The sequence below is a fragment of the Cyprinodon tularosa genome, unplaced genomic scaffold (assembly GCF_016077235.1).
Source record: "Cyprinodon tularosa strain WSP-4 unplaced genomic scaffold, ASM1607723v1 ctg402, whole genome shotgun sequence".
Lineage (NCBI taxonomy): Eukaryota > Metazoa > Chordata > Actinopteri > Cyprinodontiformes > Cyprinodontidae > Cyprinodon > Cyprinodon tularosa.
Genome location: NW_024039122.1, coordinates 247970 through 264731, shown reverse-complemented (window position 1 = coordinate 264731; position 16762 = coordinate 247970). Strand labels below are relative to the sequence as shown.

The 16762-nt window shown below is 40.9% G+C and overlaps 1 protein-coding gene across 6 annotated transcripts in view; it reads left to right on the top strand.

Annotated features, from left to right (window-relative positions):
• The window catches only part of slc12a7b (solute carrier family 12 member 7b), a 109847-nt gene that overhangs the window by 87320 nt on the left and 5765 nt on the right, over positions 1–16762 (top strand). For 3 of the 6 annotated variants that reach the window (XM_038298205.1, XM_038298207.1, XM_038298210.1), the window contains exons 9-24: positions 1525–1692; positions 1783–1881; positions 3879–3936; positions 4070–4244; positions 4326–4444; positions 4616–4714; positions 5687–5806; positions 5950–6054; positions 6224–6392; positions 8180–8375; positions 8518–8687; positions 8768–8899; positions 11558–11665; positions 11939–12055; positions 16203–16378; positions 16740–16754. In XM_038298205.1, the coding sequence (XP_038154133.1) occupies positions 1525–1692; positions 1783–1881; positions 3879–3936; positions 4070–4244; positions 4326–4444; positions 4616–4714; positions 5687–5806; positions 5950–6054; positions 6224–6392; positions 8180–8375; positions 8518–8687; positions 8768–8899; positions 11558–11665; positions 11939–12055; positions 16203–16378; positions 16740–16754 (2026 nt within the window). The remainder of the gene's footprint in view (positions 1–1524; positions 1693–1782; positions 1882–3878; positions 3937–4069; positions 4245–4325; positions 4445–4615; positions 4715–5686; positions 5807–5949; positions 6055–6223; positions 6393–8179; positions 8376–8517; positions 8688–8767; positions 8900–11557; positions 11666–11938; positions 12056–16202; positions 16379–16739; positions 16755–16762) is intronic. The other 3 variants (XM_038298208.1, XM_038298206.1, XM_038298209.1) reach the window with 3 other exon arrangements.

Genomic DNA, 16762 nt, shown 5'->3' with positions numbered 1-16762 from the left:
TTTTGATGACAAAAATTAATGTCAGTGTAATAACAAGAAACGCCAACTTGCCCAGATATATGAAGAAAAATAAAAGTGCGTCTATAAGAAATTTATAAAAAAAAACACTCTGAGTGTGAAATAAATATTTTTTGGTACAACATAACTTCAGAGGCATTAATGCTGATACTGACATTTTTTAGTTTATTAACCTAAATATAATTGTTAACTAGGCTTATTCATGTTTTAACTTTACTTTTTAATTAACTTTTTAACTTTTTTTTTCTTGACCTAACTTTTTTTCCAACTTAATTTATAGTAGGTAATATTTTAGTCAAGTTCTCATCTAATTGGTCTAATGCCAAAATCAGATGTACAGCCATTAGGGGTGGAGCGGTTCACAAAATCCACGGTTCGGTTCACGGTTTCGTGGTCACGGCTTTCGGTTCGGTTCGGTATATGTTGATTGTTACACCGAAATCCCATACAAATTAATGAAAAAAATCCAAGAAAATTAATGAATTGTAATTATTTTTAATGATCCGCGGAAACCCTGGATCATTTCCGCATGTTTTGCTGCTTTGAAATTAAGCATCTCGCGCATTTCCCTCTACGATCTCCAAGGAACTCAGAGCGGAGCGGATGGGAGCCAGGCGGTCTGGAGCGCTGACGGAGTATGTGGGATTTCGGGGTTAGCATGACATGTTGGTCGTGTTGCTGTTAGCATAAACAAAATGTGTTGCACAATGCTTGCACACTGTTTTTATCCACAACTTTCTTTCCGCCGTCATCGTAGGTCACTCTAAATGCAAAGTGGTCCCATACAGCAGACCTATAAAGTGCTGCTGGCGCGTCTTGGTCGCAGTACCGCCACCTTCTGCTCTGGAGTGTAAACGCTTCGCCTATGAGAAAAAGGAGCAGCGCATGAACCGAACGAAACGCACGCGAATCGAACCGAGACAGTCAAACCGAACGTTCCATCCCTAACAGCCATGTAGCAGGATCTTTGCTGAATGGCTGGATGTAGATCTTTTCCTTCTAGACCTCACTGAGGGACGGAGGGACTTCATTTATAAGGGGTATGCAAGTGATCAAAAACGCTAACTTGCCCTATAAGGGGTTAAAGAATTAGCAACTGATTTATTTTCTTGGTCCAATAGAAAGTTTTCTAGTGATGGATGCGAGGAGTTCTCTCCTCGGTGGACTGGTTTGGTAGGAGCTGCTCCATCAACCATGAGGAATGACCCATAGAAAGGAAATTAGCGTTAAAATCATCTAAATAGGCTTTTATTCCTTCAAGCTCCACTAATATGTCAGAACTAATGAGGAATCACATTATTCTTCATAACTCATGACTCTGTCCACATTCCTTCATTATCTGATCATTATCTGCATCTTTACAGTTAATCAGTCAGTAGATCAAACCAGTTGGCTTTTACTCTGCAATATTGAAATGTTTCCATCTTCTGCCTCCATGTTGCTTTTTCTTCTCCTTCCTCCTTCCTGTCCTAATTTTTTAATACCTTGTCGTTGGTGCGGTTGTAGAAAACATGTGGTCGCAGTACGGCCCTCTTGGCAAGTTGGTGGAAGACAAGAAGCTGTCCTCTGTTGGTGGAAGTGACCCCGCCAAGGACATTTACCTTCCCTACGTGGTCAACGACATCACCACCTTCTTCACTCTGTTGGTTGGAATCTACTTCCCTTCTGTCACAGGTGAGACTAACCTGCAGAAGCATAACAACCAGACTTCACATTCTCACCTGTTGGAGCTGTCAGACCGTATCTCTACGCCGTGTCTTCTAGGCATCATGGCGGGTTCGAACCGCTCAGGTGACCTGAGGGATGCCCAGAAGTCCATCCCCATTGGAACCATCCTGGCTATTGCCACCACTTCTTTCATCTGTATCCTATCATGTCTTAAACTCATTTCAAGGAACCCATTGACTGCTTAAAATAAAGCACAATTCTATTCAGTTTATTTCTATAGCGCCAATTCACATCATGTCACCTCAAGGCACTTTACAGTTCAACCAGATCATCCAGTCAGATTGATTCAATGTTTTCTATCTAAGGAAAACCAGTTGATTGCATCGACTCATTGACTCTTCAGCAATCCCTCACACTAAGCATGCTTGTAGCGACAGTGGAGAGGAAAAACTCCCTTTTAACAGGAAGAAACCATACTAAGATTATTTTCTTTATTTACAACACTAAAGTCATAAGACTGAAAATAAAGTCATAATATTAAGAGAGCAAAGTCATAATAATATGAGAGTAAAGTTGTGACAAAAATGTCTCCAAACAGCAGCTTGAGCCGAGCATTTAATCTGTGGGGTTAAAGAAAGCTACTTCTTTCCTCAATCTCCCCATATTTTGACAATAATTTTGGGTGCTGGAAATCCTTGAAAATGCTTGAATTTTGACGTTCTGTTTTCAAGGTTTGAAAAGTGCTTATATTTTGGATGAAATGCTTGAAAATGCTTGAAATTGTAACTATTTCTTTCGCAACAAATACCTATCTAACTGAATCGTTTGTTTATTAAATGGAGAAATAAAATGTTGGAGAGCCCGAAAATGAAACCTGCTCGCTTATGTGTGACTGCGATCTGCCAGTCTATTTCCATGTGTGACTCCGCCCCCATGAAACCACTACTGCACCATGCCGGGAGGTTGTCGTTTCAATGAACGTTGGCTGGAAGATGAAAAATACAAATTATGGATTAAACGAGGACAAACCCCACGAGTTGCTTCTTGTAAAGTCTGCAAAAAAGATGTGCAGCTTTTCACAATGGGCGAGTCTGCGCTGTCGAGTCACATGAAGGGTGAGTCATAGACTTTTAAGTAAGCCAACTGAAGTAGCCTAGTACACGTTAACGTTAGCGCCTATTTGTTTACGCTAGTAACTGCTAGCTAGGAATTCACAGGCTAAGTTACTGAGTGACTGAGAGTACGGTGTGATAATGTAATGTTAGTATTGCAGTGTTTCCCGCAGCACTATCTTGGCGAGGCGGCTGCCAAACTCCCGCTACCGACTCGCCAACGTTCCAAGGCCCAGACCTTAAATTGATAACTCTACGGCTGATAATACTGAACTGCGACACCCTCTGGTTTGTTATATTACTACGCCATGGCAGAGGAGTAAAACTCTACCCCAACCCCCCACTCCCGGCAGTCAAACGCACAAAACTGGTTCTGGCCGACAACTGGTGGTGGTGTAAGGTGCTGGAAAAAGTTTTGAAATGGATCTTGAAAGTGCTTGAAAAGTGCTTGATTTTGACTTTGGAAAAGGTGAACGAACCCTGAATGATTTTCCTCATTTTACAACTTTAATCTTGTAATATTTTAACTATTTTCTCACAGTTTTATAACTTTATTCTGTTAATGTTAAGTCTCTCATCTCGTATTGTTGAATATTTATTATAATATTATATAAATATTATGACTTCATTCCCATAATAGTTTGGCTTTAATCTCATAGATTCACTGTTATGATCCACTGTCTCATGTTTTTCTTCCATCCAACCACAGTTATCAGGCTGATAACTGTCCCTGTGGGCAGCAGAGAGGCATTTTGTTTCCATAACAACCATTTAATGTATTGAACATACTTGAATTAATTCATAAAAAGCCTTCTTTTTATAGGAAGCAGGGGTTGATAAACTCCTCTCAGTCTTTGATAGAAAAGATAAAGAACTTTTCAGTTCCAGGTTATTTTTAATTCGTACAGTTCTGATACTTTATTAACAGGCTTCACAGATAGATCTCAGGTTTTTTTGGGTTATTTGTTCTCTTTTGGAGACATAGAAGGTAATAGAAACTCAAACCAGCCACCAGGTACCATGGATGAGATAATTTAACCCTTTGCTGGTCTGTTGATTCTCCTGAGCTGCTCCTCCCAGATATCTCCACCGTGGTTCTCTTTGGCGCCTGTATCGAGGGAGTCCTTCTTAGAGACAAGTGAGTAAAAACCTGATTTTACCGAAGAAACAGCGTTTCTTAGAGAAACACATCCTGGAAAAAATCTTCTTTTGACAGGACAGGTGAATGCTTTGGTCAAAATGTTTTCTTTTTTCCTTGTTTGATGCTACAGATTTGGGGATTCGGTGAAAGGGAACCTTGTCATCGGCACGCTGTCCTGGCCCTCGCCCTGGGTCATTGTGATCGGCTCCTTCTTCTCCTGCTGCGGAGCGGGTCTGCAGAGTTTGACCGGCGCTCCTCGACTCCTGCAGGCTATCGCTAGAGACGGCATCGTCCCTTTCCTGCAGGTTGGACACAGATCCACGCTGCCAGCTCTTGTTCCTGTTTGACCATTGCTAATAGCGGGCTGTTTGTGTGTCTGGGGGAAGGTGTTTGGACATGGGAAAGCTAACGGAGAACCGACGTGGGCTTTGCTGCTGACCGCCGGGATCTGTGAGATCGGCATCCTCATCGCCTCCCTGGACGCCGTAGCTCCTATCCTTTCCATGTGAGGATCTGTTTGCATTGGATCAGTTCCTGCTCTCCTGTTATAAAAGCAGATCATGTCTGATCCCCTCAGTATCCTCACTGTTCAACAGCATTATAAAGTCATAAAGGGGGAATTTAGTGTAATAATAAGTGAGAAATGCATCAGTTTGTTTTTGCTTGTTGTCTGCAGGTTCTTCCTCATGTGCTACCTGTTTGTCAACCTGGCCTGTGCTGTTCAGACGCTGCTGCGAACGCCCAACTGGAGACCACGCTTCAGATACTACCACTGGTAGGTGTTAAAGGACTAGTACACCCAAAACATGATTAGCCTTCATTTTCTACTCACCCCATGCTGAACAACACTCTGGAGTACTTTTTTGATATCTCAAATGCATCTGGAGATCTGGGAGGCTTCTTGCTGTCTGCTGACATTCAAATAATGGAGGTCTATGGCGCCCGAGGCAGAAAGGTCCATAAAAGTCCACAAAAAACGTGTCAATATTCCTCCATACTGCTCGTCCAATGTATTCTAAGTGTCCTGAGTGGGTAGCGTCATTTAGAATGTTTTTAGAGCATAAACAGTAGTGTATAGGATTTCCTGAAAGCGCGTTCACGAGTCTACGGAAACCGCGGCAGACCAAACCAGATGAAAGTGCGCATTCAGCTCGGCAAAGAACTCATGCTCTTCCTCAACACTGAAGTCCTCAGACATTTTTCTTTTGTTGTTTCTTTCTTTGCACAGGTAAACAGCACATTTCTTCTTCTACGCTTGCATTATCGGCAGAGCAGACGCTGAATGCGCACTTTCATCTGGTTTGGTCTGCCGGCTTCCGTAGACTCCTGAACGCGCTTTTAGGAAATCCTATACACTACTGTTTATGCTCTAAAAACATTCTAAATGACTTCGTTTCGAGTAAATTCTGGATGCTACCCACTCAGGACACTTGGAATACATTGGACGAGCAGTATGGAGGAATATTGACACGTTTTTGTGGACTTTTATGGACCTTTCTGTCTCGGGCGCCATAGACCTCCATTATTTGAATGTCAGCAGACAGCAAGAAGCCTCCCAGATCTCCAGATGCATTTGAGACATCAAAAAAGTACTCCAGAGTGTTGTTCAGCATGGGGGTGAGTAGAAAACGAAGGCTAATCATGTTTTGGGTGTACTATTCCTTTAAGGTGGACAGACCTTCAGAATCAGGACCTTAAAACTTTAACTTTGTGTTTCTTTGTTTGTTAATCGCTGGTCCATCAACAGGACGCTGTCCTTCCTGGGGATGAGCTTGTGTCTCGCCATCATGTTCATCTCTTCCTGGTATTATGCCATCATTGCCATGGCGATCGCCGGCTGCATCTACAAATACATCGAGTACAGAGGGTAGGAGTTATCCACGTTCAGAACTTTACTTTGTTACCTGCTGCTCCTCACCTGTTGGAAGCCAGGAGAAAAAATAAGGAGGAAAATATTACAAAGAATAAACTACAAATACTTGGTTGAAAAGCACTTTTTTTCCTCCATAGAGCTGAGAAAGAATGGGGAGACGGCATCAGAGGCCTCTCCCTTAACGCCGCCCGCTACGCCCTCATTCGCCTGGAGGAGGCTCCACCGCACACCAAGAACTGGAGGTAAGGATGGATGGTGGATTCAGGTTCTGACCAGAAAGGCTGAACCTGTTGTGACACATTAGTTATACCTGGTGTTTCTGTTTCGTTTTCCAGTCTTTAGCTAATTTTTTCATCCTTTTTTTAATCTCATTTCATTAAGCTTCTCCTTCCCTCTTTCTTCTACTTCCAGGCCTCAGCTACTGGTGCTCCTGAACCTGGATTCAGATCAAGGGGTCAAACACCCTCGACTGCTGTCCTTAACCACTCAGCTGAAGGCGGGAAAGGGCCTGACGATAGTGGGGAACGTTTTACAGGGAACCTACCTCATTAGGGAGACAGAGGCCAAGAAGGCCGAGCAGGTATGACCCTCATCATGAACACAGCAGCAAACCTACAGCACAGAGGTCAAACTTTTTAAAACTGAAATATAACGGTCAGGTTTTCTAGAAATAAATTATTTTTCGAAAGAACACTGCAAAAAATGTGAATCTGAATAACTAATTTTCTTCTAAAATAAGTGATGTTTTTATTGAATTAAGGAGGAAAGTGAGAGACTTTGCCAATGGAACAAAACAATTTACATTTAAAATATGAAATAACAATTGCATTGTCTTATTTCAAGTGCATTTTATCTAAGAAGCATTTTAAGAGTTAAAAAATCTAATTCCATTGGTAAATTATCTTATTTATCTACTCAAATTAAGGGTAAATAAACTTAATTCAAGAATATGTTGTTTTACTTATTTCTAGATCGTTTTAGCAGTGTAAGACAGTCTTCCCATAGAATAAGATAATATATGATAAAGAAAAAAAGGACAAAATCTCTATCAGGTCAGAGTCTTTCCAAAATAGTTATAAAACAATCCACTGGACTTTGTTTCCAAGTTTGAAGATGTTTCGCTTCCCATCCACGAAGCTTTTTCAATGCAAAATGTCAGAAATTTTTGGTCCACTCTATAAAGAGTTTTCTTAAGGGATCTGACCCACATTCAGTAAAGCACTCAGAGAAACCAGGGTAAAAGTTTAACAGGTTTATTGAGGAGATGAACGGGATTAGATTCAGGAAACTCAGTGTACTGGTGAACCGGAACTGGAAGTGGGAAAGGAAGTATCAGAGGTTAGTTCAAGGTCCGTGGGAACTTTGAACGATGACTTTGGAGAAACAGAGAAAACGGGACTTGCGTTAGTGGAGGAAACTTTCTTCCAAGCATCCATTCTTGTGTGGAGGAACTCGTTGGAGGGCGGACAGGTTTTGTTTGGTTGGTTCCTGAGGCACTATGGAGCGGACTGTCAGTTGGAATCCAGGAGGTCTTGAACGGAACTTGTGGAGGTTAATCCCCTGCTCAGTGTGAGACTCAAACAATCCTTCCAGGGGAAGAAGGCCAAAAACATCCAGCTTGCAGGATGGCTTCCTGGTTGACAAAAACACAGACTCAGTTAGACTCTGCTAATCTCAGCTTGGCTAGAGATTAAAAACTGGCAAACACTCTGGCGTCGAGATAGTGACAGTCCACAGCTTAAGTAATCCTCAGTGATGAACCAACCAGCCGCAGGTGTGCGAGAGGATCCACGAGAACAGGGCACCACCTGGTGGTGGAGGAAGAGAAAGACACACAAGAACACAACCCACACAAACTGGATTTCTAACATAAAGCCTTAAACTCAACGCTACTTCTGACATTTTGAATTGGAAAAGCTTCCTGGATGGGAAATGAAACGTCTTCAAACTTGTAAAAAGTCCAGTGGATTGTTTTCTAACTTTTATGAAAACTAATAATAATCTTGTTTTAGATGCACTGATTCCATTAGCAGGTCATATCATTGACCTGCTCAAACACTGATTTCAACACCTTGTTTCCTTGTTTTTAGATCATTTTTTTGCAGTTTAACCTCATAATACACTAAATCTGAATAGTTGTTTTGTTCGAGCTGCTCCATTGTGTCTGTATGGATGAAGACTGTTAATGCTTTAAGACGTTTCTTGCAGATTTAACTGGGTCTTGGGGTGTACTCTGCCATCTACTGGTCATTATTATAAATTAAAAGTAAACTGAGGCTAACTGTTCAGCTCCACCAGACTCTAAACTACTAATTTTCCTTGTTGATTAAACTTTAAGCGTCTTCCTTTTTTTTATTGTTTCTTCAGAACATCAAGGCAGCGATGTCTGCGGAACGCACCAAGGGTTTCTGTCACGTTGTGGTGTCCTCCAACCTCAGAGATGGAGTCTCCCACCTCATTCAGTCCGCCGGTTTGGGCGGCATGAAGCACAACACGGTCCTGATGGGCTGGCCTGGAACCTGGAGGCAATCCAATGACCCACTGTCCTGGAAAAACTTCATAGGTACAGCAAACCATCAACTCCTGTCTCTCATAATATATTTACACTAACTAAACCAAATATACTGATAGAAATAATGATAAAACGCCTCAGAACCCAAACCCAGGTAGAACATGGTCTCCCATGGACTCTTCTGTCCCTGCAGAGACGGTCCGTGAGACCACAGCAGCCCATCAGGCCTTACTGGTAGCTAAAAATGTGGACAGCTTCCCCACTAACCAGGACCGCCTCGGGGAGGGAACCATTGATGTGTGGTGGGTGGTCCATGATGGAGGCATGCTGATGCTGCTGCCCTTCCTGCTGAGGCAGCACAAGGTAAGAACTTTCTTTCCTTCCTTCCATCCATCCCCAGCGTATTTGTCTCTATTCTTTTCTGATTGCTTTCCCTCCTGCAGGTGTGGAGGAAGTGCAAGATGCGCATCTTCACCGTCGCCCAGATGGACGACAACAGCATCCAGATGAAGAAGGATCTCCAGATGTTCCTGTACCACCTGCGGCTGGACGCTGAAGTAGAAGTGGTGGAGATGGTGAGACGGTTATTGGGACACAGTTAGATTAGAAAATATTCCCACATTCTGAGCTTTAACAGGTTGACAAGTCAATTCTGATTTTATATAGACTAATCTCACTGTTTCCTGTTTGAAGCTTACTGTAGTGGCGATCGTTTGTCAAACCAAACATCCAATAAAGTTCCAATAAGCCACTATTTAGGCACTGGGGTCACGTTTTCTTGACGCAGGCAAAAGAAGTTGAAGTCTAAACTTTTCAGTTGATTTATTTCCTATATTTTTTTGCGACATTACAGAGTTCAAACATTCCTTGCTCTGTCACCTCTCTTGCGCTGGTAAAAACCCATAGGCCCCTAACCCAAATGCCTGCTGGTCCTTACCAGACTCCTACATTTATAGAAAGTGGACCGCCCACATTTCTTCCTGTTTTACATAAAATAAAGAAAGAAAAAAACGATAAAACAACAAAAAATAAATACACAAAATTCAACAATAAAGTCTGTAAATAATACAAAAAAATATATAAGTTTAGGAATTAATACAATTCAAATGGATAAGAAATAAAGAATAAATAGCTCCAACACTTACAAAAAAAAACTTGAAAACATTTGAATTTTATTTCATTTGAAAACATTAAACATTGAAACCTGCTCAAAATGCTGCTGTCTGTTAGGAATGAAATATTTAGATCAGATGGCGAGATGGAGTGGGGACCCCCTAATTATATATATTGTATGAAATAGTGTTTTGCTTGATTAGACTTTTTTTATATCCCTCCTGCAATTTATTCCACTAATTGAAATGTCTTTAAATCCACATTAACATGAATTCAACAGCAGAGATGGGAAGTAACGAAGTACAAATACTTCGTTACTGTACTCAAGTAGATTTTTCTGATATTTTTACTTTACTACTTATTTTTATGGCGACTTTTTACTTCTACTCCTTACATTTTTACACAAATATCTGTACTTTCTACTCCTTACATTTTAAAAAATTGTCTCGTTACTTTAGTTTTGAATCATTTCAATGGAGTTACCGTTATTATTTTTCACGTCATCAATACCAAATTCAGTCTAATTGGATGGGAATCTACGTTGCATTTGACGCACCACTACAAGATGAATCGACAGATTCGGGGGTATTCATTGGCGGCAAATCATTGCAGCTTGGTGGCGGTGGCGTTAGCATAGTAGCATGGACGACGAGATGATTGAAAATGAACACAACGGAGATCTAGTCCTATTGGCAGACATCCATTTAAAATGTAGGCAACGGCATGAAAAAAGTGGTTTCTACTTTTACTTTTATACTTTAAGTAAATTTACAAGCCTGTACTTTGTTACTTTTACTTGAGTAAAGAAGTTTAATCAGTACTTCCACTTTTACCAGAGTATTTTTTAACACAAGTATCTGTATTTTTACTCAAGTACGGAAAATGAGTACTTTTGCCATCTCTGTTCAACAGACTGTAGTAAACAGATAAATGGAGGCAGAAGATGTCTTTCAGTCATCAATGCTCACATTCAGCGACACACAGGAGCTCTTTCTAGCTGGGCACCGTTTCATTCACAACACCTGTCCCATCAACCAGGAATCAGAAATACTTTAATAATCCCGGGGAGGGATTACTTTAGTTACATTACTTACTGTAATAGAGTGACTATAGGACCACTTTGATATAACACTATTTTAGGGATGCACGATATAATGGGCCCCCTATCGGTATCGGCCTTAAAACTGAATATCGGACATCGGCCACCCCACCGATATTTAACCCGATATTTGATCAGCTTCTGAGTTTCTAAAGTCTAAAAAAAAAAAATACTACTTCTTCTTCCTCAAAAACTTCTTTTTTACAGACTTAAAAACTTCTAAAGATGAGGGAAAAAATATTGATACATTAAAATATCCCATTATCTTCATATGCTGATATATTGCCATTTAAAAACACCATATCAATCTCTGTTACTAATGAAATATTGCTATATGTCATCGTTATGCTACGAAATCCCCCGAAAATTCACAAAATGTTGCCATATTTTTATATGTTGATATATTGACGCGGTATCGATCTATTTTACTAACAAAATCTCACAAGAATTTGCAAAATATCACGAGAGTTTGTAACAGAACGATGAAATTTCACGAGATTTTGAAAGTAAAATAGATCGATACCGCATTTTTAAAAATCTATTTGATATCAGCATATGAAAATATATTTGAGTATATTATTTTTCAAAGTGTCAGAAATGGATAACAAAACTGCTATTTTCAATGACTACTTATTTTTGTCCAGCTTTAACATCGGTATCGATATTGGTTATCGGCTACATGAGTTTTAAAATATCGGCATATCGGATATCGGCCAAAATCCCAATATCGCGCATCCCTACACTATTTCATACAATATAATTATGGGGTCCCAGCTCCATCTCGCCATCGGTTTGGGGTTCCTTGGCCTGGAAAACATTGAGGACCCCTGATCTAAAGGGCCTTGAGATGTTGTGATGTGAATTAGCCCCATATAAATTAACTACATTGAGTTAAATGCATCCTGTAACTGGGGCGGGACAAATAAAGGAGCAATAAAGAGAAAATAAATGCAGAGGAGGGGCTTTTTTTGTGGTGCATCTAGTTCTCTTTTAACAGTGAGGTATTTTCTGTCCCCTGCAGCACGACAACGATATCTCAGCCTTCACGTATGAGAAGACGCTGGTGATGGAGCAGAGGTCTCAAATGCTCAAACAGATGCACCTTTCCAGGACCGAGAGAGAAAGAGAGGTAAACAAACACCTGAACACAACAGCTGACTGATTGTTAACAATGCTGCATTCTGGGATTCCTCTACATCCTGCTGCTTGGACTCTGAGAGCCAAGATAGGATCCATTTCTGCTAAATACCATCAATTTAGCAGCAGTATTAGCAGTCAGCGACACACACACTCTCACTCACTTAGCTGGCTGATTTAAAGCCAAACTCTTAAGCTCTATGACAACTGGCCGCTCTCCATGTTCTTCCTGCTGCGCCTGACTGGGCCCCGCTTCAACGCCCAGATTCAGAGTATCACTGACGAGTCGCGTAGCTCGATCCGGAGGAAGAACCCGGGAGCCGCCGAGAACTCCAGCGTCAGCCGGCAGTCCTCCACGGCGGAGGACACTCAGGAGGACGAGGTAGTGGACTTTTATCAACCCACCGTCCCAGTCACTGTTAGCTTCACAGGGCCGTCTTCACAATGCTCCAGCTCTGGCTACAGTGGTCATCATCCCAACTAATTATATCATTGAAATCAGCTTCTGATGCTTTTCTTTTATCTGTTGGGGACAAATAAGGAGATAAACAGAAAAAACAAGCTGGTACTTCTGAGGTTTGGCTTCTTCTAGTCAGATCGAAGATATTATGATTCCAGAAAGATAGTTTTAATTAGCTAAACATAGCTGATGTTTGGATGGATGTTCATAGTTTACAGCTCAGTTAAAAATAAACCCCTGAGGGCGTTTTTAGTGTCACCTTTTGAGCCGCGCTGCAGTGAAGGGAGGAAACAGTCGTCTGGATAATCCTTTGAGCTTTTTAACCTTCTTACTTTGACTTTGTCCTTGTCCCTGCGGCGTCTGCGTGGCCGTATATCTGAGCAGCTCATTTTCTTTCATTATTTTTGGAGCGCAAAGAACATGTTTAACTGGTAAAAAACAAAAGCTTGCAAAAGGAAATTTAAAAAAATATGCAATTCAGACAGAAGACTTTTGAAATCATTTTAATCCTAAAGACATTTTGAGAATAAGTTTGGGGCTTCCTGAGATTTATTTTTATTTTCATATTTAAAAATGTTTCAACTTATTTATTTTCAACTTTTTTTTTTATATTATAGTTTTTGAAGTTTTTACTTCTTTTACAGATTAAAGTATTTTTCACATTTTACAGAGTAAATAAAAAAAAAAATTATTTAACTTTTTCAGATTGAGATTTAAAAATTATATTTTTATTTTATTGCATTTTAAGATCATATTCTCTAAATCTGGGGTGGGCTTTCCTCTAGAAGAGGAGTAGAGACACATTTCTATTAGTCTGCAGGGACATTGGCAACAACGTTTTCTATTGGTCCTACAAATTAAAATATTAAATCTGTAAAAATACGTTTAAAAAACTGTTTTAAAATAAATAAAATATAAAGTTATTTTTTTGGGGTTAAAAAAGTTTCATTTCAGATTTCCATATATATACATATCCTTCGCTGGCAGAAATAATGGAGCAAAATTCATTCCATATACATCAGGTTAGGAAGATGAATGATGATTTTTTTTTAGCGTGTTTAATTTTCTCTGCTCTGCAGCAACTTTACTTGGTTTAATGAAGATGTTTAGAGGAATATTTCTCCAGGAAGTTAGAACCTCCCAGCTTTTTATTAACAGTAATCCAGGTTTAGTGCTTAAAGAGCCAGGAAGCAACATTTAGGACGACTCCATGTTGGACGTATAAAGTATGCAGAGTCCAGATTGACCAATAGTAGAGCTACTTACTGTGTAGTCATGAAAGCTGCTTTGTGAACACCAGCCCTCATCCTGAGTCTGCTCACCACCTTCCTCCTCCTCCCACACCCCCCCCCCCCATACCCATAGCACAGATAGGATAGCATTATCATAGGAACCTTGATATATATATATTTTAAAGTGAATGCTTTAACCCTCAAAACATTCCTGTCTCTTTTCTCCATATTTCCTATATTTTTATTGAACCTCAGCTGTAGATGTTTCTAGGCAATCATGGAGGCATCCTGCACCTGCTAATTTTTCCCTGCAGGAAATAAAAAAATATATAAATAAAAGCATCTCCACTGCATCTTGCTGACTTTTTGATAAACTTGTGCAAAAGTTCTTCATAAATGCATCCGAACTGAGCAACAAACTTTACAACAGATCACTGGAGGTAATGGAACAAATGCAGCTCCTCTGCTTCCGACCGCTAAGCTAACATAATTAAACACATATTATTATTTTTTTATGGAAAAGAACAGATCAGAGTTTTGTTTTTGTTTTGCTTTTAGTAAACTATTAAAATCATCATTATTTCTATCAGAAGCTGGGGTGTTGCTGCCCTTATAAAAATAAATACCATTAGCAACTAGCACAGCTAGCATTACTAATCAGCAGTCTGCCTGCATATTCCTGAGAGAAGGGTGGCCCTTACCTTAAAGGAATAGTACACCCAAAACATGATTAGCCTTCATTTTCTACTCACCCCCATGCTGAACAACACTCTGGAGTACTTTTTTGATATCTCAAATGCATCTGGAGATCTGGGAGGCTTCTTGCTGTCTGCTGACATTCAAATAATGGAGGTCTATGGCGCCCGAGACAGAAAGGTCCATAAAAGTCCACAAAAAACGTGTCAATATTCCTCCATACTGCTCGTCCAATGTATTCCAAGTGTCCTGAGTGGGTAGCGTCCATAATTTACTCGAAACGAAGTCATTTAGAATGTTTTTAGAGCATAAACAGTAGTGTATAGGATTTCCTGAAAGCGCGCGCCTGCGCGTTCACGACGCTACGGAAACCGCGGCAGACCAAACCAGATGAAAGTGCGCATTCAGCGTCTGCTCTGCCGATAATGCAAGCGTAGAAGAAGAAATGTGCTGTTTACCTGTGCAAAGAAAGAAACAACGAAAGAAAAATGTCTGAGGACTTCAGTGTTGAGGAAGAGCATGAGTTCTCTGAATGCGCTAGTTTGGTCTGCCGGCTTCCGTAGCGTCGTGATCGCGCAGGTGCGCGCTTTCAGGAAATCCTATACACTACTGTTTATGCTCTAAAAACATTCTAAATGACTTCGTTTCGAGTAAATTCTGGATGCTACCCACTCAGGACACTTGGAATACATTGGACGAGCAGTATGGAGGAATATTGACAAGTTTTTTGTGGACTTTTATGGACCTTTCTGTCTCGGGCGCCATAGACCTCCATTATTTAAATGTCAGCAGACAGCAAGAAGCCTCCCAGATCTCCAGATGCATTTGAGATATCAAAAAAGTACTCCAGAGTGTTGTTCAGCATGGGGGTGAGTAGAAAATGAAGGCTAATCATGTTTCGGGTGTACTATTCCTTTAAGTCAGAAGTTTCTAAAAGTTTGCTGACATTCCCAACTCCAGCTTCTTCCATCACATTAGTGCATTTTAGCTGCGCTCTGGTCAGCCTTCCTGTTATCTGCATGAAATCACACTCTCTCCCAGACCTTGCTTCTGGTTCATTTTCAGGAAAGTCAAAGATAGCTAACTCTAAAGCTACTTTGTGATCAGATTTTTATTTTGAATTTCTTAGACTGATGAAAAATTAAACCCTGTTTCATGGTGACTCCTTCCTGATATTGATTTATATTTACCTAAACATGCATTTCACTATTTGTCAATAGTAATGACCACTACTATCAGTGCTCCTTATACGTGTTATTTATTTTTAGCTAACTCTGTAGCCTCCTTCATGCTAAAGTGGGGATCTGTGGTCAGTGGTCATAAAAAGTTTGTATGTTTAAGTTTCTGGCTCTTAATGGTGTTTTAACAGGTACAGCTGGTCGGCCATTGAGAGCTTTCATCACTTCGTGCAGAACGAAGGAGGCCATCGGTGCTTTGTCGTACTGTGCTGGGGTTTCCCTGCTGTTTCTATGCTATGGAGGCAATTTAGTTCCATTATTCCCATAAAGGAACGTGTTCTGTAAATGTAAATTTGAAAAAATGTAATCTATTAATTAAAAATTGGAAAAGTTACCGTTGAGAAAAAAGGAGAAACGTAGCTGTTTTCTTAGACTTCATGTATTTTATTATGGATGTTTTTTCATATTTCTGTTGAAGTGAAGATAATGTGATCCGTGAAAGAATTTGAAGATAATGTAACTTAAAAGTACAAATAGAAATTCAACATATAACATGCATAATAAATTGAACAATGAAACAAATGAAAAGACAAAATAATTAGAAAAACTACATCTAACAAAATTTCTGGATTTTCTTTTTCTCAAATTTAGATTTTTAAAACACTCTTTGCTTGGAACAATAATGGAACAAACTTCCCTCCATACTCCAACAGGAAACAGATCAGTGGTGTGTTCGGATAGCAGCATCCTTAGCAAACACCTTGCCTCCCTGTGACCTTGACTTTCACCTGCATGCATGCAGCCTCAGAACGCAGAGAACGACGGCGTTCTCCTGCAGGGAACCTCTCTGCATGCATCTCCTCTCTCATTCCGTCTTCCATCTCTTTCTCATAGAACCGAATCCTCCCTCGGATTTCTTTTTTTAGGTATCCTTCCTTATCGCGTCCTCTGCCTTCCTCTCAGGCTCAGCTCATCCACGACAAGAACACAGCCGCTCACGTCGCCATGAACGACAAGGCCGAAGCCGGTCCTGAGCGGGTCCACATGACCTGGACCAGGGAAAAGCTCTTCACGGAGCGGAACCGCAACCGGGAGGCCAACGCCAACGTGGCGGTCCGGGACCTGTTCAACATGAAGCCGTGAGTATTTCCACTCAGAAACCCCAGAGTTTGCAGCTGGGATCATTAGCGGCGTGACATGGCGGTGTTTGATGAGGTTACCAGCCCGAGCCGCCTCAGCGTGACGGCTACAGTGAGCACGCATGAGTGTCCTTCATGGCATGGCGGGAAAGCGTGCGCATCTCGTTCACTAACCTGGTTCACCACAGAACATCAGACGGTTTGTGAGGCAGATTGACCTGGAGCGTCCCAGCAGACATCAAACAGCCTCATGTCACTCTGCCGCGGTTCCAGTGGGTCAGCAGTGACGGTTGGAAGCATGCGGTGTTGTAGAAGCATCTAAGCCTGTTTCTGTTGTTCTGTCCCATTTTCCTCCTTCTAGAGAGTGGGAGAGTCTGTAAGTTG